Here is a 21,581-nt window from a genome sequence, read left to right on the forward strand (position 1 = left end):
GTTGAAAGTGATTAAGCCAACAGTTTATCAGCAAACTGGCAATTAGTGAATTTGTTTTTGGGATTAAAAAGCCTCATAGTGGCTGTTTAGGGAGGTAAAAATCCCATGTTTTCTCTACAGAGAAATCGATTTTTAAAGTCGCGATTAAACGAAAGTAGCAACAAATCTTTTTTTTTTTGTATTGTAACGCGCATCCAAGTGAAATTGGTTATCAGAAAAAGAAAAAGAGTGGGGACATTTTAATTGGCTGATGATTGGATGCAGGCAGATCTGACTGTGAGCTTACCGTCAATTGTAAGAAAGGGGCGGAGTTTAAACTGACTTAATGATTGGAGAAGTCCAACATACATCATCATAGAAAAGCCACTGGAAGATTGATTGGATGACATTATGATTATACACATACCGAGGTCCAAAAAAAAAAGAAACGTGTATGGATTAAAGATCAATAACATGCATTTAGAAAATAGATGCCAACTATAATTCTGAAGGTTTTAAGACAAACCTACAGTAAGCTCTGAGATTATTAACTGATGCTGTTGTTGTGATTAATAATAATTTTTATACATTCTTATGGAGAAAATGAATGGAAAAAATACTTCCAAAGCCAAAATGCCTGAAAGGTGGGCCCATATTTACTGCTCCAATAACAATGGAGATTAATTTGTGAAACATTATAGCTAAAACAAAATAATCCAGAAGTTCTCAAATACTAAAATTATTTCAGTATTTATATTCATATTTCCATATAAAACAATTAAATAAACAGAAAACTGTTTAGACTAGTTGTACCCTACAACTCTTATTATCTAACCCTTAGCTTCTACTTTTATTAATCATTTGACAAATTCTAATTTTCACCCAATTACCTTAAGATAATTTTCCACCCTGTACTCCTAATGTTGTCCAGATAAAAAGGAAGGATGGATGGATTTCAGGGGTAATATTAAGATTTTACTAAAAAGAAGTACCATGGCACTACCATGTTTTTTGGACAATACCATAGTATTCTTTGAAGTAACTACGCAACACCAGATTTCAAAGCATTATGGTACTACCTTCTGATGAGACAAATGAGCACAACGAGCGATCTGAAGGTCATGATGAGGAGATGCATGTCTCAAATACAGCATATAGCATATAGCATGTGTGTAAATGAATCTGTCAATTCAATTGGATAACACTAGGACAGACCGATACCTCACGACAGCTATATGGATCACGCAGCAAAAAGCAACAAGAGATGTCACAAAATGTTCAGCTTAAGTAACATACGCAATACAAGTGGATATGATAGATAGGAAGGTATATGAGAACTGTATACACTGCATTTTGAGAAGAAAGATGGGTTGATGCAGGTAGAATTGTGAGCATACATACATGTATGGACATGTTGCTTCATGTATGTTTGTATGCTGGCGAATATGAGGTATGAGAAGTTCACACAACATGTTAATGTCAGTACAGTGTGTACGAGTGCACACAGGTAGTTGTTTATAAAGGAGATATTTTATGCGTGCAAAGAGGAAGATGAATGCTAAAACACTACTGTTATTTGTGGAAAATCGCCATTATTTTGTAGATTAATAGTGTAGAGCCTAAATGTAGGGGTTTGATGTTGCTCAAAGAAGTTTCCTCTGTCCTTACAACAACAGCTAGCGTTTCTGAAACAGGTTATGAAATAGATATTGAAAGAGTGGCTTTCTTTGTCACACTTTTATAATAAGCTCCTTCTGAGGATGGGAGGTATGTTGGTACGAGAGGTAGGTTGATGCATGCTAGCTTTTTGTCCGCCTGTGGAAGGAATCTGAATGGCAAGTGACTGTGGGGTCGAAAGGTGTGGAGGCCGACAACCCAAAACATTTCCCAGACAAAGCTGATGAGGGACCAGCGGCGCAAAATAAAGTACGTGTCCCGATTGCATGAGGATGGAAAATTCAAATGCTTCTGGTATGCTTTGAAAAAATTAATTCATGATCGGTTTTGCCCCCCTTTTTTCCCTCCTAAATTTTTCCCTGTGGCTCTCAGTCACACCTCCTGATCCTCGAAGACCTCTAGGAAGAGCGGGGGGAAGAGTTCTGTGGGACACTCCACTTTCATGTGCAGGAAGCGGCTGGCGTGACAGGCGCCGATCATGCGCAGGTTCGTCACCTTCATCAGCAGCTTGGGCCAGAAGTGAGAGATGTTGTGCTTGCGATGGTTGATGTAGTGCTCGAATGCTAACAGGTACATCTCCTGACACTTCTCGATCTTTTCCACACATGTGAGTCCAGAACGATCTGTGTGATGGAATATTAAACAAAAATTAAAGTGAACTCGTCTTTAAAGATGCTGTCAGAAGGTCATAACAGAAAGTGTAATGGAAAGTTAACGGGATAGTTCACCAACAAATACAAAATATTTCATCATTTACTCACTCTCCTCTCCTGGTTTAAAACCATATGTTGTTTTTCCCATTTAACACATAAGGAGAATTACTGATAACTGACATGCAAAACCAATATTTAATAAGTGTTATATTAATGCGTTTTTAGCACAAAGTTAAATCATTTGACTATGGATTATGTTGAACAGACAACTGATTTATTTAAAATGTTATACATCAAGAATTTCTGTAACACAATTCACTTGAGCATGAATGGATGTTAAATAAAAGTAGTTACTGATCCCGCACTTTTGAAGCATAAAAGCAGTCCATATGTGTGATATGTGCGATATGAAGATACACAAAAGCTTTGTGTGAGGAACCAAATTAAATTAAAGTCGTTTTTCACTGAAAAACATCCTTCCTATTGCTGCTGAAACATCATTGGTTTGTTTGTCTTGTCACAAACATTATGTAACCGTTTCAATTGGTGGTATTGTCCTGGATGGGAGTGAGGTTTAGGGGGTTGAGTGTAACTATCGTAGGCCAAAGAGCTGTGCGAATCCCTCTTAGAGCAGGTCGATTAGGACCGGTTACACTTATATAAGCATCATTCACACTGTCAGTCCATATCCGATTATTAGTGTATCCGATTGGAATCTGATTTAAATTATTTACTAATATCTGCGTCTTATGAGGCAGCAACAGAAAGAGGCTGGTGCAGATTTATTCCGTGCTGACGTCTCCGCCGGTCTCCATGTCAACATGTTCTCGCCTCTCTTCACTGGTTACCTGTCCATTTCAGGTTTCATTTAAAGATTTTTTTTTTTTAAATCTCTTAATGGTTTAGCACATAAATATCGTTCTGACCTGATCAAGCTGTATGCTCTGCTAAGAGCACTTAGGTCTGCTGACCATTTTCTTTTAGTTGACCCACAGGTAAAGTTGAAGAGCAGGGGTGACCGAGCATTTGCAGTGGCAGCACCAAAGCTCTGGAATAGTTTGCCCCTCTACATTAGATCGGCTCCAACACTTGCTGTTTTTAAATCAAGCCTAAAAACTTATTTTTATAGTCTGGCATTTTTAGGCTATGGGAGAGTTGCTTTTTTTATTGTGTCTTATTGTTTTCGTCTGTGCTGTTGATTGTTTGTATCATTGATATGTGATATGTGCGTAGAGCAATTTGATTAACACTTGCTGTTTTTAAAAAGTGCTTTATAAATAAATTTTGTCATCTGCTTATCCAGCACTTTACAACAACACAACCTTGTTTCTGCAGCAACTTTCAGCATGTTTACTTTGACAATGTCTGACGTTTACTTTTTACGTTGTGCGAGAAAGACACATAAACTAAGCAAAATCCAATCAGAGCGGTGAGACTAGACTCATTTCCAGAAATGCGATTTGAATAAGATTTCAAACCACATATGAATGTTGCTCGAAACGTATTTCATGTGATGTTTTGCCGTTCACACTTGCTAAATCTGATCGAACTTCAGTCAGATATGCACAAAAATCAGATTTTGACTGACAGTCTGAACGTAGCCTTAGTAAACCATATTTGATTTGAAAGCTGCAGAGGTGGGCAAGGGAACAATAACTTTCGAAATTTGAGATTCAAAAATTCTCCTTTTGTGATCCATGGGAGAAGAAAACAATGTCATACAGATTTAAAATGACATAAGGGTGAGTAAATGATGATACAACTTTTCTTTCACTCATTTTTGGGTGAACCATATCCCTTCAAGAGCTTACGATTAATTGTGATGATTCTAGAAACCGATGGCTATAGCAGCTCTCAGTCTATCTCACCTGAGCTCATGAGAAGTACAGCCTGCAGCAGCGCCACCTCTGAATCATCCAGGTTGAACTGTGACAGGCTCTTGCCCAAATCAAAGATGGCATCAGACACCACTCCTAACCCTCCATTCTTCAGCTGCTCTCGACTGACAGCCATCTCTCCGCTTAAGGTCAGCGTCTCGCTCTCTGGGTCATACCGCACCGCTGCACGCAAGGACATGATCTCCATACAGCAGCCTTTCAGCAGGATAATCTGGTCTTCACAGGGCAGCTGGACACAAGTGGAGGAACTGATTCTTGTGCTTTTACAGAACACATGATATCTTTCAAGGCTCAAAAACAAGGATGGTTCACTGTTTGATTGTCAATTGTGCTGGTCAACAACAAGGAAAAAGAAAAAAATCAACCTGACTAACATTGGGCTTTGCTGAAATTGAAAGATTTTACCAGGTTGTGACATTTTTGGCTGTATAGAAGTTCCTATTTAATTATAATACATTTCCTTTTTCATTTGATATGAGTGTCTTTTTCATTTATATGCGTGAAAAATTGAATTAATAAAGTATTTGACAAATATATTATAATTATAAAAATTATACATTTAAAAAGTTAAATTCCATAAATATATCCAATTAGGACAAAAAAAAACTAGGACAAATACATGTAAATTTATAATTTTATAAGTAATACATTTAAATTAATTATGGAAATTGTAATTTTAAAAAAATAGAGAAAAGAAGAAATCAGAATCTTCTGGCTCTAATTTTTCTAGCAAAAAAACAATCCTTATTTTCCTGCCATCTGACAATGACAAATCTGGCTTTTAAAAAAAGGGTGGGGGGCTTTTGGGATTCCTACAGCAATTAAACTAAAGGCTTAAATGTCCTCCAATGTAGCAAGATAACAAGTGGTCATTTGAGATCATCATGTGTTCATATGAGTGGCAAAATAAGTGATTGAAAGCACAGCAACAGCCCATAATCACAGCCAATGCTTTAATGAAGCCATTATTCAAATGTGGTGGCAAACAAGAGGAAACACACAAGTAGTCGTGGTTCAAAAAGAACAGGGACAGCTAGAGTCGAGCAGATAATTGCTCTGTCACAGCGGTCTCTGTATGACAATTGACACAATTATGCAGAACAGTGTAATTTATGAAAATGTGTATTTATGGAAAAACTATTAGCTGTGCAGAGGCTTTTTCAGGCCCGATGGAGAATTGTTTTATTTGTGCAGTACCCTACAACAACAGACACTGACCTCAGAGAACATGGGCAGTTTTTTGGCAAAGTCCACGACTCGTGTGATGGCAGGGGTGATGATCTTGGTGAACTCACTGAAGGCCTCCAGGTCGACTTTGTCGTTGTCTGATGTGGGTGCTGGAGACTGCCCAATGTCTTCTGGCTGAAAGACAAACAATGAATAGGTTTGAAGTGAAAGAGATGTTACTAATGAAACAAGGTTCATTAGTACATTGATTCACATTTTCTACATATTTACTGGCACCACCTTAAGACTTTGTCAGAATGATGTGTCTGTAACATGTAGTTCTATGTCTGTTTAGTTTCATTCTGTTTTGGTTCTATTTTCCATGTTCCCATTTTGCCTGTGTTCCTGATCATTATTAGTCTCCCTGGTAGTTTAGTTCCTGCACCGGTTCTGCAGGACTTTACCTTGATTACTCCCTCTTTGTATTTAAACCCTCAGTTTGCTTTGTTTCATTGCCCGGAATCGTCTGTGTTTTATGTGGTTGTGTGTTAGTTTGCTCCTGCATGTTCCTTTGAGGATCAATAAGAAGTGTTTGATAGGATTCTCCTGCATCATGCGATTACTACAGCCACGACTTGTGACAGCATGTATGTTTTGTATGTTTTTGTTAAACATCAATAGCATTTTGTTATCTAAATCAATAGCAATCTTTGAAATTTGCAACAATTGGAAATTAAGCTATAGTGTTACTCTGACAGCTATTAATGCACTTTTACTATGATGGCATACAGTGGAAAACATACTAACCTTCAAAAGTTTGGGGTCAGTAAACAGTATATATATATATATATTTTTTTTTTTTTTTTAATGACAGTAAATACACATAATGTTACAAAAAAATCACAACTTTTCCAAAAGTTTTAATCAGCACAACTGTTTTCCACGTTGATAATAATCAGAAATGTTTCTTGAGCAGCAAATCATCATATTAGAATGATTTCTGAAGGATCATGTGACACAGATGACTGGAATAATGATGCTGAAAATACAGCTTTGCCATCACAGCAATAAATACATTTTAAAATATATTCAAATAGAAAACAGTTATTTTACATTGTAATTCTATTTCACAATATTAGTTTTTACTGTATCTTTGATCAAATAAATCTAAACTCTGTCCAATTCGCTTGTGTGCACACTAACCAAACGAATTTAACTCTAATGACAAATGAATCCATTCATCCATCCTCAAACTAATTTATATCAATAGCTGCATTCGAAAGCTTAAAAATATTGCCTTCGGAGGACGCATTCCAAGGTAGGAAGGCATCGAGGCACGTCAGAATCCAATGTTAGCTTCTCCTGAGATACCTTCATCTGAACGAATTTTAAAGGCAGCCTTTGATATCCCACAATCTTGTGCATTCCATTCTGTGGCAGTTAAACTAAAAAAAAAAAATGAACATGGCTTCTGAAAGTTGTGGTTGGTGTTCAGTTTGAGTTTAAATGTACATTGTTGACCAACGTTATCTACTTTTTATGTTATTCATAGTTAGAAATTACTATTAAAGTGATTAAATATTCACTTTGTTATCATCAAATCTCTCTCTATTTTGTAGTACTTCGTTAAACCGTTATGCTGCAGTCTGTCCGAAATCAGTTTTTCGTGAGGTACATTTGTGCACAAAAGCTGCCTGCAAAGATGAGAGCTAGAGGTTATTCGAGATCTAGCTGAGAACCCACCCACCTGTACAATATAGTAAATAATGCTATCCATGTACTTTGACAAGGTCTTATGATCACAGACATACACAGGCCTCTTACTAGGAACTTGCGTTTCTGTTTCCAGTGAGGGCCCTGGGCGTTGGTGTGGCGATGAGCCTCTGTCACCATACGAATGAGCTCCCACTCCGTGACGGTGGGCTCAGGTCGGTTGTGCAGCGTTTTCACAACCTCCTCTTTCTTCCTCCGTTCCCGGTTTTCCTCGATCAGACGCCTCTTGGCCACACGCTTTGAATCATCCAGCACCACTGCCAGGGACATGAATCACTCGCACAATCACGCATTTAATACTCTCATTACTAAACAGGAAATGACAGACAATGTTATGTAATGTTATTATGTGTTTGGAGATTATAGCAGGTTTTTTTAAAGGCCACATTTATAAATGTATTTTTTGACAATGTCTTTTAAAGACTAATATGTCATTTTCACTTAGACTGAAATCTCAACATCAGATTATGCTGCATTAATACTTTGTGATTTTATACACACACACACACACACACACACACACACACAAACACATATCTATATATACATCGTATATACACAATTACATCCATCTATCTATCTATCTATCTATCTATCTATCTATCTATCTATCTATCTATCTATCTATCTATCCATTTATCCATCCATCCATCCACCCATCCACCCATCCATCTATCGGTCTGTACATCGCCTGTTTGTCTGTATATCTATTCACACTTGTAACACAGCTAGTCATTCTTTTAAAAACCTGACCTTGTCCTTTCATTCAGTTGTACACATTTCAGTCCACATAATCATTGTTTCAAACACAAGATTATTGTGAGAACATAATGAGAACATTTGGTTTAATCACTGAAAAACAACAGTATGATCTTCTTTCAATTTAGTACTTTTAACATTCAGTTCATTCAATGGTAAACAATGCAAGATATAAGTTTCAATTCAGCCTTGTTGCTGAAATAATTACAGTAACGCAGGCTACAGGTGCCACATTAGAAAATAAAACAATGTTTGTAATAGTATCTATTTAGTGTGTTTTCAAAAGGTGTGATTAAGTATATGTGTGCTTAAACAGAGTTGGCTGGCAATCACTTATGAAAAAGAATTCATTATATTTGGTAATACATATCGAAAATTGCAAACAAGTTCTATAAAATCTATGTCCACACTGGACTCCGCTCAATCAATATCTATATAAATCTATAGATGTACCAAATAATCCACTGATTAACCATTAAGAATTGGAATTAAATAATAGACAAATGTATGAAACCAAACGAGAAGAGATGCAAATCAAAAGTAAGGGCTTTATAAAAGGCAGTCACTGTGATTTTAACATTTATATATTTATATATTATAGATGAAACACTCATTTTGTGTAGTGAAAATGTTTCTTTGTGATTTTGTGTATTGTACTAACACAATTGTAAATATGATGAAATGTTTGAAAAAAGTGCACTTTTGATGATCTGTTGTTATTAGTACTAAGAGTTTTGAAAATGTGCTTGTGAAAATAGGGCCAAAGCAATAAAATAAAAAACTTTAACCAAATGTCCCCACAAGGACAGTAAAACCTGACATTTTTGATGTTGTGTTGAAAAAAACTTTGGCCCCCATGAAACTAAATCATACTAAATTATGTTTTTTTTGAAAATGTAAAAACGCAGTACGTTTTATGTAAGATTTAGGTCTAGGAGATATAATTTACAGTATAAAAATCATTATGCCTAGGAGAATCCTCATAAAACACAAAAACTCAACATGTGTGGGGTGAACACTCACAGTCAATGGCCATGCCCACTGAGATGCACTTCTTGAAGCGGCACAGCTGGCACTGGTTGCGGGTGATTTTATCAATGATGCAGCAGCTGTCGTATTTACAAGAATAGGAAGGATGAAGATTCTTCTGTATTGTCCTCCTGAAGAAACCCTAAGAGCAGAAGGAAGCATATAAATGAGCAAGTACAGACTGTGATTGAGAGTCAAGCTGTTCATGGGTTGGAAATCTCACCTTGCAGCCCTCACATGTGATGCAACGGTAATGGTAGCCGGTGGCCTTGTCCCCGCACACCACACATGGCTCATCTTTCTCCAGGTAGCTGGGAACATACCCTAGAACAGAGATGCTATTCACTAGAAGAGGAGGAGGAAAATGGGCTGTTACAGCAGAATACATACACACACAAACACACACCACCTCTACAACCCTGAGAGACCATTTCTACAACACTGATTGTCATATTGTTAATAACTCCTTTTGTTTTCCGGGGAAATCATACATAATTCAAGCATCATGATGGTGAGATGATAACAGAATTTTTTTCATTTATTCCAAAATGATCTGGAGATGGTGCAACTCAACTGAACTGACTAAACAGACATCTTGGTGTGATTTCTGCCACGGCGTTACAGACAAATACATTTACCTAAAATAATCATGCTTTAACATAATTCTCAAAGATATGAATATTTATTTTTGGAAGTTGCATTCAAAATACGCTTTGCTCAAAAAAAAGGAGGGATCATCAGCCCAAAATATTTGGGTTTAGACTGCAGTGACAACGTATCCAAAATCCTTACCAGACGTGCTCTGCATAGAGCATTGGCTATTCTTTCTTTTTCTTTTCACTCCATTTGGCCACCTGATGAGAGAAGAGAGAGAAGGGGGAGATAAGTATATCAGATTTTCATTTACTATTTCACAAGACTGACATTTTACACAAGCTATTTAAAATCCAAAATGTAAAAAAGCCTCCTATATACACAACAGCTGAAAATTTTGAAGTCCGTATGATTTTTAATATTTAATATTTATTGATACTTTTATGCTCACATTTAAGGTTAGATTTATGTGATCAGAAATTCAAGTAATATTGTGAAATATCAAAAATGTTTTCTAATTGAATATATATATTGAATATTTTATAACGTAATTTATTTCTGTGATGCAAAGCTGAATTTTCAGCATTGTTACTCCAGTCTTCACTTGAACGAGTGTAATTTGTATTACCTTATTATTTCCATTGTTTTACAGTATGTAGTAAGGTATAACAATAAAACAGATACTATTAAAGCGTCATCAAACAGAATAATGACCAAACACTCCACTTGTTTAGACAAACAGGCAGTCCCGCAACAAACTCACACCATGCTAACTCAGACAAAAAATGAAACACTTTACTTTTAAAGGGATAGTTCACCCAAAAATGTTAATTAGGTCATAATTTACTCACCCTCATGTCAATCCAAACCTGTATGACTTTCTTTCTTCTGTGGAACGTAAAGCAAGTCATTTTGAGAGATGTGTATTTTATTTGTCAATACAGTGGAAGTCAATGGGGACCAAAACAGCTTGGTATTTGGTTACACACATTCTTCAAAATATCTTCTTTTATATTCAATGGACAAAAATAATTCAGGGTTGGAACAACAAGAGGGTGAGTAAATGATGACAGAACTTTTTTCATTTTTGGCTGAACTATCACATTAACTAAGTGTGAAAAATAAATACATGTGGTGACCATGCGGTGGCACTGTTTTAAAATAATTTCACACTGCATTAATCGCCTCAGCTGACCGCCTTAATTTGTCTGTCAACATTGTTGCATCATCTTGCAAAACAGAAAGAACAGCATTAGATCAAACCACAAACCGGTTCAAGTGTTAAATTCATGTGACTACCTTCATAACATTACAACCCACCCCAAAATAAGATAAGGCATAAGAAGAAAAAAATTTTGGTTCCGGTTTCCGACCGACCCTGTCAATTTATGTGCGACCCAAATTTATTTTATGAGCTTGGGGAAGAAATAATACAAATTAAATAAATACACAAATAAAAAACTTTGAGGCGAACTATAATTTATGTTTTTGTACAGCACCGTATTTGTATAGCCTGTTGTCCTCCAACAATGCGAACAAACGAGGCAGCAACGGGCGTTCACACATCGTTGTTGTCATGTAGATGCACTGCTGGGCTTGTGACAGGGCGCATGATCTGAACGACCAGAGATAGAAATAGAGCCCCGGTCGCGCGCACGCACTCTCTCTGCGGAGCCAGGCGAAAGTATAGGCTTCACCGTCTCAAAACTAAGCACTGTCTTGCTCTCTCTCCCTCGCACATATTAATCAAAACAAATCGACACGATGGCGAGGTCAGAAGACTAAAGTTTCATGTGGAGCATTCGGAGATTTATTTTTTCCTGAATTACCGCTGGGTGGTAATTGTGCAAAAATACGTTGCCTTATCTTCTCTGAAAAGCGTTCCACACATTCAGCTGACATATAAACCACACTTTAAAAAACGAAAAAAACTATCCAGGGATGAAATGTTTTCTGTGATGACACAAATCTTGTGGGATGTCCTAACCGCCGGGATAATCACACAACGCGCACACGTCCGATAATGACACGTCTAATTCGCGAACTAATGACTCATTTGAACCGATTCGTTTTAATGAATGGTTAAAACAACTGATCTTTCCAACACTGAACTCACGAGACGTCTGACGTCCCGTTTGCCCCCGCGCACACATTTAAAATCAGCGTGTGTGTGTGTAAAGCCTGTTTTATGCTTCTACGTCGAATCGACGGCGTACCCCCGCAGACCCCTCTGCGTCGCCGCGAACCCCTCCGCCGTAGCTCGACGTACACCTCCAAAAAATTGTAACTACGCGTCGAGGCGACGCAGACCACAAGGGCTGTGATTGGTCAGATGCACCGCGATGCAACTCAACCTGACGCAGAACCATAAAACGGCAACGACGCCGCCGTGGAGTTGACGCAGAAGCATAATGAGGCCTTAACATGCTGGGACCCACAAGGTGGTAGGGTAGGCTAACATGTATGGGTAGGCTATGTTATGAAAAAATAGAGTAGCTTTTCCATCGCTTCTGTAAATAAAAACTAAAAAAATAATATGATTAATTTCCTTCCTATCCCTTGCTGCCACTGGATAAAAAAAAAAAAGTCCCTACCGACCCATGACCTCAACTGACAACCAACCGGAACCAAACTTTTTTTTTATGCCTATGCAGCACTTTCACACAAGTACCTCAGTTGGTAGTGAATAACAACAAATGTCCCTGTCTACATGTGGAGGTTATGAACTCCCTAGCAGGATACAGCAAGTGAACCTGACACACCTCCATGAACCAGCACACAGTCCAGTTCACGCAAGTAAATGCTTGTGTGTATGGAACTGAACACATCAACATCGATAGTATCCATATCAATATCATTCAACATAAAAATTATGAAGATACAATAGTGTTACATTATTCATATACTGCATGAAGATAAGATTGTGTTACATAACCAATGACCACAACATGACAATCTACTGAAACTCAAAACCAACAACATGACGCAAATGTAGCAAATAAATGAAACGAACTGGAAAACTTACTTATCAAATGCAATATATTCAAACATTATCAGATATGTGGGATTTGAGTTCCATTAAACACACACACATGACACACACACACACACACACACACACACAAAATCTTTTCTCGGACAGAACAGTATTAAGTCCAACTGACAATCTGCCTGTACATCAACAGACACAACTGAACAAACAGAAGGAATGGGATGGATGGAGAAAGAACATTTATATTCTAACCTGTTGACATAATAGGGCTGTAAAATGTGCATGATTGCAGTCTCCCTCCTCTTGCCAAGCTGTCAGCAATCTATCTGCAGTAACAGGGACTCTGAGCTGGTAGGATGACACTTCTCTCACCAACCCCAACCCATCCCTCTCTGCCTAAACACACACACACACACACACACACACACACACACACACACACACACACACACACACACACACACACACACACACACACACACACACACACACACACACACACACACTCCTCCTCCTGCCACAGCTCCTGTGCATCAGCCCTGTGAGCCCCACCCCTCCTCTATTACTAACCCTCAGCTGTCATCTTTCTCTTGACTCTCTCACTGTTTCTGTCTGACAAAGTCATAAACAATGAAGCAAAGGACCCTCTGCCTTTAGCTAAATAATGGCTGGTGCAGTCAGTGCTGTTATTTGCACATACTACAAATACCAAATACTAATATTCAGCTTTAGACTTTCTAGCATATTTTTACATTCATGCATAAATCATCAACAGAGCACAGGACACACAGTGTTGTACATATCTTCAATGAATCAATTCAATGCAAAAAAAAGAATATGTAAGACAGGTATACAGAGTTCAAAATACTGAGACCACTAGTAGAAATATTATGAATTATTCCGAATAAACTATTTATTATTGTTGTTGTTGTTGTTGTTTTTCAACAATGAACATCTTTGTAAATAGACAGTGGAAATCTGGGATATAAAATATTTGTAGAAATTTAAACAAAATAAAAAAATATATTTATTTTGAACATAAATCACTGCAATTTAGGACTGTGAAGCATATTAACACACATCCAAATATATATATATAAAAAAAAATGTTTTATATATATATGTGTAAATATGCTTTAAAGTCCTAAATTGCAGTGAGTTAAGATCCCATATACACACACACAAAGAAGTGTAATATGTATGTTAACAGTATATATACTGTTAACATACATGGTACACTTCTTTGTGAATATATATATATACACTTTTTGGTTGCGAACGAGTTAAAAATGAGTTTCTATCTCGTGGCTAAAGCTACACGTGAGCCGATGACACATCAAAGCAAAGTCCACGGGTGGACATCAAAGTTCCACTTCCTCCTTTATAATTCCCGCACATGCTTTACAGGAGAGAGGAGCTGAGACGCTGAGAGACGAACGTACACGCTCAGAGTGAATAAGCCTTTAAATGCTCACTCACGCATGCTTTCTGCTAATCAAATTATAGAGGCGTGATTAAACGGCGGGTCGAGGCGAGGCAGGGCGCAGGACAAATCTGCCTTTCAGGGAACCATCTGAAAGTTCTCTAGCTGAATAATAATCCCACAACTGACCCACAGGGCCATAAAACTGTGTGAGAGTGTGTGCGGTTTTGTGCATGCAGTAACTGAAAGTCTGGGGGGAGGGCGAGACCATGAGGCAGCACATGTGAGAGACACGTGCTCGAACGCTTCAAACACACACACACACACACTGGTCACAGACAATCCACCGACTGTCATAATGATTCAGTGTCCTGAATTGTCCCTTGCAGGACAGTGGCCCCATCTGCCTTTGGTACCTCTCTCTCTTCTGCACTCTAATCTCTCTCTCTATTTGTCTTATTCCTCATCCAATAGTAAAATCTAATCTTCAAACACTTCACACATTTGGACGAATCATCAGGCACTCTGGATTACAATCACATTCGGTTAGGTTAATACTTACTGCTTTCTGTGTAATGACTCCTTATATGCGTTTAAACATTATATTAATGCTGTTGTTTGAATTATTCATATACTTGAGTCTGATTGTTCAGTCAAAGCATTGAGCATTCAAATATATAAATATAATGATGCTACACTCTATTATTGACCATTGTACCTGGCAGCCAATCTAGTTTTATGTCTCTCTTATCACTCTGCGGCCTCTTTCACATCACATAATAAAATAATTTCAATATATCATGTCCATTTATGTGCTAAGGTGTAAGTGCAACAATTAGAGAAACCCTTTCTGTTTTTAATTATTCTTATGGAGTATTTGATAATAACTGACAATTTGATCATAATATTTTTTTATCATTCAAAACTCTCAAAATGTATTATAGAAAATATTATAATTATTGTTCATTTAGAATTTGATCATATATTATTATCATTTAATATTGCTGCTGTTATTATTATTCATGTATCAGTATTACAATTTGAGTGAAAAGTTTTATTACATGAATTTTAGAACGTAAAAAGTACAACAACAAAAAAATCTGATTTGTAATATGCTGGATTTTGTACAACCAAAAGTCAATATTATTTCATAATATACTCAGGGTTCATCAAAAGGTTTATCAAAAGAAAAATGTATGTTAATATTTTGTTTATATTTTTTAATTAAGCACATTTTTCCCCTAGGAACTAACACTTCTGTTAATCAATCAGACAGACACAGTTATTGGTAATCTCAAACGATAAATAAATCAGGGGTAGTTCAGCCAAAAATGATAATTCTGTCATCATTTACTCACCCTCATGTTGTTCCAAACCTGTATGAATTTCTTTCTTCTGTGGAACATAAAAGAAGATATTCTGAAGAATGTTCTTGACCAAACAGTTTTGTGACATTGAGATATTTCTAAAAAAAAAAAGTATGTTCCACAGAAGAAAGAAAGTTATACCGATTTGGAATGACAGAATGAATAATTGATGGCATAATTTTAATTTTTGGCGGAACTATCCCTGTAAGAGCTAACATATTTTATAAATGGTAAACACACACACACACACGCACACACAGGATAACTCACCGTGTCACATCTCCCTCTGGCAGGTTAAGCTCCTGCTCTTTTTGTTCCATTCACCTTGATTCCATCCAGCATCCAATCACACGAGACTGAGGCGGACCCGACCCTCGCCGCTTTGCTCAGCATACGCAGAGTCAGTATCAGTCAACTGCTATAAGATGGGTCATGATGACATAGCTCGAGCGTATTTCCTGCTCTGAATCATATGCGTCTATACCTGTTTAAGAGAAAAATATAATACATCTTAAATAATGTAATAAACAGCTCAAGCATGAAGGGAGTCAAACAGTGAATTTCTCGAATCAAATCATCTTCACATGACACCTTTTCACTGCTCCTGTCCTCTAGAGGCTGCACCAAACTTCATTTGTAAAGCAGTTGTGGCTCAGTTTCAACACATGGTGGTGCACATGCGCATGATATCATCATGTCTGACCTTTCACCCCAGAGCTCAGGCCAAGCTGCTCTCATTAGAGGGAAAAGGCCAGATGATAAATGCATATCCCTCACGCCTGTGTGTTATTTTTCCATTCCTGCTCTGAAGCTGATATGGCTTCATTGCGCAAGGTCAATAACTCTGCCATTTCCAAGGCAACCACTCGGTCTAATTATAGGAAAGCTGAACTGGGTTATTACATAATGGCTGACAGTATTTAATATTTTAGCAGTTCATTCCATCTTGGGATTAATATATATATATATATATTTTTAAGATTTGAGAGATTTAGTTTGTGAAGGATGTCACACTTTTTTCTGTCTCTCTCTTTCATTGCACTGGCATGCATTATTACCTGCATCATGTCACACCTTTAAGAGCCATTTAAGCTCCTTGAATGTGAATCAGTGTGATGTATGATGTCATAACTCACATAGTACCCTAAACAAGATCAGACATGAGACGCCCCCTGAACACAAACACAATTACTATTGAATCTCTTTTATTTTATAGATTCTGGCTTCTGATTGGTCATTATATGGGTCCAACTAAAATCTAGAATAGAATAACGAAAGATATTTAGCCGATCTTTTTTCAGAAAGCAATTTTGGTCCCGGTACAGAACCTTTAACATACAAAAAAGTTGTATCAAATATAAAATCTGAAAAAATCATTGAAAAATCTGAAAGCTACCCATTGTATTCACAGATTGTACCTTGCAACTGTAATTCTCACCCCTGTCCACTTGGTAGCGAGTGCGTTCTTGCTGACTATCAAGTTATTGGTCAATAAATGGCTTTTCTGAGTTACATTGTTTACAAGCAGATTTTGACGTCTTTCTGCGGTTGAAACACTGATTGAGCGATTATGAGAGACATGATGATACGGATTTCGGTAAATTGGACTTTCTTTCAACAAATTTTCTGACGTTCATTCATGTTTATTTCGTTCTGTAACATAGTAAAGAGGAAGGGATTATCGCGTTCACTCGCGCTCTGCTTTGCTTGAACCGAGGCGCTATAGTGATCTCTCGCTCCACATTAAAGAGTACCGCCAAAATGGTATTTATTGTTTTAATTTTGTGATAAAATGGAATTTGAAACCTGAGAATTTGTTATTAACAAATTCTCTGCTTTCAATTTTGAATTTGTTATATCTCATTGTGTATGGCCATAATACAGAACACTGTTGTTTTTCTCTTCTTTCTTTTTTTTGGAGAGTGTGCGTCAAATTATGCTCTAAATTCTCCTTATTCATATTTTGTTTTAAATTATGCTGGTTTCATTCAATGTTATATGATTCTTAAAGTAATTTCCCACATTGATGAAAAATAAGGACCACAGAATATTTGACTTTTTGCAATTTATTGGACAAACATTAATGATAAAACCTGAAAAGTGACCCACAGTCTGTCCAACTTCCTCTTCATAAATAAATAAATAAATGCATAATCTAGCCTATATGTTTGTCCTGTATGTTTGTGAATAAAAATGAAATAAGGAAAAAATCAGAACCTATTTAATGGCTTATTATAATTAAAATATGAAAATTAAAATGATGTGTAATAATAGGTTATGACAGAATTTTTACGATCCTGAACGTCAGTCAATGTGGAAGTCTAACCAGACCTCTGATATATATATATATATATATATATATATATATTAGGGCTGGGCGATATGGACCAATAGTCATATCCCGATATATTTTGGCTGAATATCGATAAACGATATCCCGATATTTTTTCAGCAAAGTGAGAGCAAATGTTCAGTCAAAGTCAAAGCCAAATATAGTCTTCACTGTATAAATTATACCTCGATTCTTATTAAAGCTACTATTAAAGTTCTCAGTCTAGAGCAGTGCGTGATTTCCTCTGTGTTTTGTTGTTTTATTAACATTAGTTCTCCCAAAATTTTTAATTGTCATCATTTACTCTCTCAAGTTGTTTTAAACCTGAATAAGTTTCTTTCTTCTGTTGAAGTTATTTGGAAGAATGTGTGTAACCAAACAGTTGATGTACCCCAGTGATTTCCATAGTATATTTTTTCCTATGGATGTCAATGGGGACCAGCAACTGTCTGGTTACCCACATTCTTCAAAATATCTTCTTTTGTGTTCAGCACAAGAAATAAATGAATACAGGTTTGGAACAGCATTACAGTGAATAAATAATGACAGAATTTTTATTTTTGGGTGAACTATCCCTTTAAGGACAAGCGGCTGCATGTTTACTATTAGGGCTACTGTCTCTTTAAGACCTGTACGCGACGCGTCTATACACGCATTTGACAAGCAGATTTCTCTCAATTTTCTCGGTTTGCTTTCAGTTTAGACATAACCAACTTTCCTTATGTAGACCTTGTGTGTATTTGAGAGTATTAGCGAAATAAGACTCCAAAGATAACTTAGTCCAGTAACCAGGCTCTATAGACATGCTTTTAGTGCATTTGCGCGTCGGGTGTTCGCGCTCAGTAAACCGCATGTTAGAATAGCGCATCAGCAGTGAATGACATGTTAAACCGGAAAGGATTTAAAGCATAAGCAAATAATGAACTTTTGTGAACTCACTGAATTAATGTGTCCCGTTCCTCTGCGTTAATATTTGATGTGAGTATTTGCCGCGTTGTACACTAATGCTGTTGAGACGGAGGAGGCAGAACTGCAACTGATAGAATGCACGATATACATATTTCTACAAAAGCAGTCAGCAGCTTGCTTGGAGCAAGGATCATAGCGCAAATTTGAACTATTGAATTAGAAAAATGGAACTACAGTAGATTGTTGAATAAAATCAGTTACATTATTTGTGTAATATCAAACAGAAGAATAGGCAGATACTGCAGCAAAGAAAGCTCCATATGAGAAATACAGATTGTCAAATTCCTCCATCAGATCTCAATCCTGTACTAAACATTATGTTTATTTTGGTCCGGACCAAAATAACCAAGATAATTGAACAATATGAACGTTTTACCAAATGTTTTACCAGAATAATCCTAAATGTTTGATCAAATATTAAAATGATGTAAGTCGTTTGTCAGTAGTTGATTCTCAATACCACTGTTTGTTAGTAGTATTTTTTATATCGATATATCGCCCAGCCATAATATACAGGTCCTTCTCAAAAAATTAGCATATTGTGATAAAGTTCATTATTTTCCATAATGTAATGATAAAAATTAAACTTTCATATATTTTAGATTCATTGCACACCAACTGAAATATTTCAGGTCTTTTATTGTTTTAATACTGATGATTTTGGCATACAGCTCATGAAAACCCAAAATTCCTGTCTCAAAAAATTAGCATATCATGAAAAGGGTCTCTAAACGAGCTATTAACCTAATCATCTGAATCAACTAATTAACTCTAAACACCTACAAAAGATTCTTTAGGCTTTTAAAAACTCCCAGCCTGTTTCATTACTCAAAACCGCAATCATGGGTAAGACTGCCGACCTGACTGCTGTCCAGAAGGCCATCATTGACACCCTCAAGCAAGAGGGTAAGACACAGAAAGAAATTTCTGAACAATTAGGCTGTTCCCAGAGTACTGTATCAAGGCACCTCAGTGGGAAGTCTGTGGGAAGGAAAAAGTGTTGCAAAAAAACGCTGCCCAACGAGAAGAGGTGACCAGACCCTGAGGAAGATTGTTGAGAAGGACCGATTCCAGACCTTGGGGGACCTGCGGAAGCAGTGGACTGAGTCAGGAGTAGAAACATCCAGAGCCACCGTGCACAGGCGTGTGCAGGAAATGGGCTACAGGTGCCGCATTCCCCAGGTCAAGCCACTTTTGAACCAGAAACAGCGGCAGACGCGCCTGACCTGGGCTACAGTGAAGCAGCATTGGACTGTTGCTCAGTTTTGCATGTCATTCGGAAATCAAGGTGCCAGAGTCTGGAGGAAGACTGGGGAGAAGGAAATGCCAAAATGCCTGAAGTCCAGTGTCAAGTACCTACAGTCAGTGATGGTCTGGGGTGCCATGTCAACTGCTGGTGTTGGTCCACTGTGTTTTATCAAGGGCAGGGTCAATGCAGCTAGCTATCAGGAGATTTTGGAGCACTTCATGCTTCCATCTGCTGAAAAGCTTTATGGAGATGAAGATTTCATTTTTCAGCACGACCTGCCACCTGCTCACAGTGCCAAAACCACTGGTAAATGGTTTACTGACCATGGTATTACTGTGCTCAATTGGCCTGCCAACTCTCCTGACCTGAACCCCATAGAGAATCTGTGGGATATTGTGAAGAGAAAGTTGAGAGACGCAAGACCCAACACTCTGGATGAGCTTAAGGCCGCTATCGAAGCATCCTGGGCCTCCATAACACCTCAGCAGTGCCACAGGCTGATTGCCTCCATGCCACGCCGCATTGAAGCAGTCATTTCTGCAAAAGGATTCCCGACCAAGTATTGACTATTGAGTGCATAACTGAACATAATTATTTGAAGGTTGACTTTTTTTTTGTATTAAAAACACTTCTTTTATTGGTCGGATGAAATATGCTAATTTTTTGAAACAGGAATTTTGGGTTTTCATGAGCTGTATGCCAAAATCATCAGTATTAAAACAATAAAAGACCTGAAATATTTCAGTTGGTGTGCAATGAATCTAAAATATATGAAAGTTTAATTTTTATCATTACATTATGGAAAATAATGAACTTTATCACAATATGCTAATTTTTTGAGAAGGACCTGTATATATATATATATATATATATATATACCCTCCACCTTCCCCGGCTCCACCTGTATAGATCTGTTACGTAAAAGTCATGCATGCTATTGTACAGCAGCATGTCTTGCTCACATCAGCGTGTTGTGTATGTGCAGTATTGGTAGTAGCAAGTTCTGTGTTGCTCTGCAGTAGAAAAAACCAACAACAGAAGCAGCGTAGCAGATCTGCTCTGCGAAAAAAAAAAACATATTAACAACACTGACATATCCATTACCATGTCAAACACTCTCGAGCGTAAACATGACAGAAATATATGTATAGGCCTATATAAAACAAAACAATGGACAAAATCTACCATATGAAGTTCTAAACAAGTGAAAAATCAAATGTCAATTGTTCTAGTTGATATTTGTTTGTTTTTATTGAAATACCAGCATCTATGGCTATTTTCATGGCAAGATTAATGTATTTTACAAAAAACAAACAGTAGTATTGAAACTCAACTACTGACAAACGACTTACATCATTTTAATATTTGATCAAATATTTAGGATTATTCTGGTAAAACATTTAGGGTGTGTTCATATTTGTTCAATTATCTTTGTTCTTTTGGTCCGGACCAAAATAAACGTAAATGTTTAGTACAGGATTGAGATCTGATGGAGGAATTTGACCATCTGTAATTCTCATAGAGAGAGCTTTCTTTGCTGCAGTATCTGCCTATTCTTCTGTTTGATATTACACAAATAATGTAACTGATTTTATTCAACAATCTACTGTAGTTCCATTTTTCTAATTCAATAGTTCTGGTCAATAGCTTCTATTGTCACTCTAATGGAACAATCTGATTATGTGTGTTTACACAGGCATTGCAGCAGCCTTGGCCAAAG

At 37.1% G+C, this 21,581-nt stretch overlaps 1 protein-coding gene across 7 annotated transcripts in view; it reads right to left on the reverse strand.

The window, feature by feature from the left end:
• Window positions 1–218: 218 nt before the first annotated feature.
• thraa (thyroid hormone receptor alpha a) overlaps window positions 219–21,581 on the reverse strand; it is a 39,936-nt gene continuing 18,573 nt past the window's right edge. For 2 of the 7 annotated variants that reach the window (XM_077212961.1, XM_077212962.1), the window contains exons 2-9: window positions 15,582–15,795; window positions 9,728–9,789; window positions 9,159–9,259; window positions 8,930–9,077; window positions 7,199–7,404; window positions 5,426–5,569; window positions 4,178–4,436; window positions 219–2,279 (exon numbers count right to left, since the gene is read on the reverse strand). In XM_077212961.1, coding sequence (XP_077069076.1) covers window positions 2,029–2,279; window positions 4,178–4,436; window positions 5,426–5,569; window positions 7,199–7,404; window positions 8,930–9,077; window positions 9,159–9,259; window positions 9,728–9,789; window positions 15,582–15,631 — 1,221 coding nt within the window. In that variant the 5' untranslated portion in view covers window positions 15,632–15,795 and the 3' untranslated portion in view covers window positions 219–2,028. Of the gene's footprint in view, window positions 2,280–4,177; window positions 4,437–5,425; window positions 5,570–7,198; window positions 7,405–8,929; window positions 9,078–9,158; window positions 9,281–9,727; window positions 9,790–12,773; window positions 12,914–15,302; window positions 15,340–15,581; window positions 15,796–21,581 lie in introns of those variants that run through there. The other 5 variants (XM_077212964.1, XM_077212965.1, XM_077212958.1 and 2 more) reach the window with 5 other exon arrangements.

This window comes from Siphateles boraxobius, unplaced genomic scaffold (assembly GCF_051911475.1).
Source record: "Siphateles boraxobius isolate OS27281-9 unplaced genomic scaffold, OSU_SipBor_1 66, whole genome shotgun sequence".
Classification (NCBI taxonomy): Eukaryota; Metazoa; Chordata; class Actinopteri; order Cypriniformes; family Leuciscidae; genus Siphateles; species Siphateles boraxobius.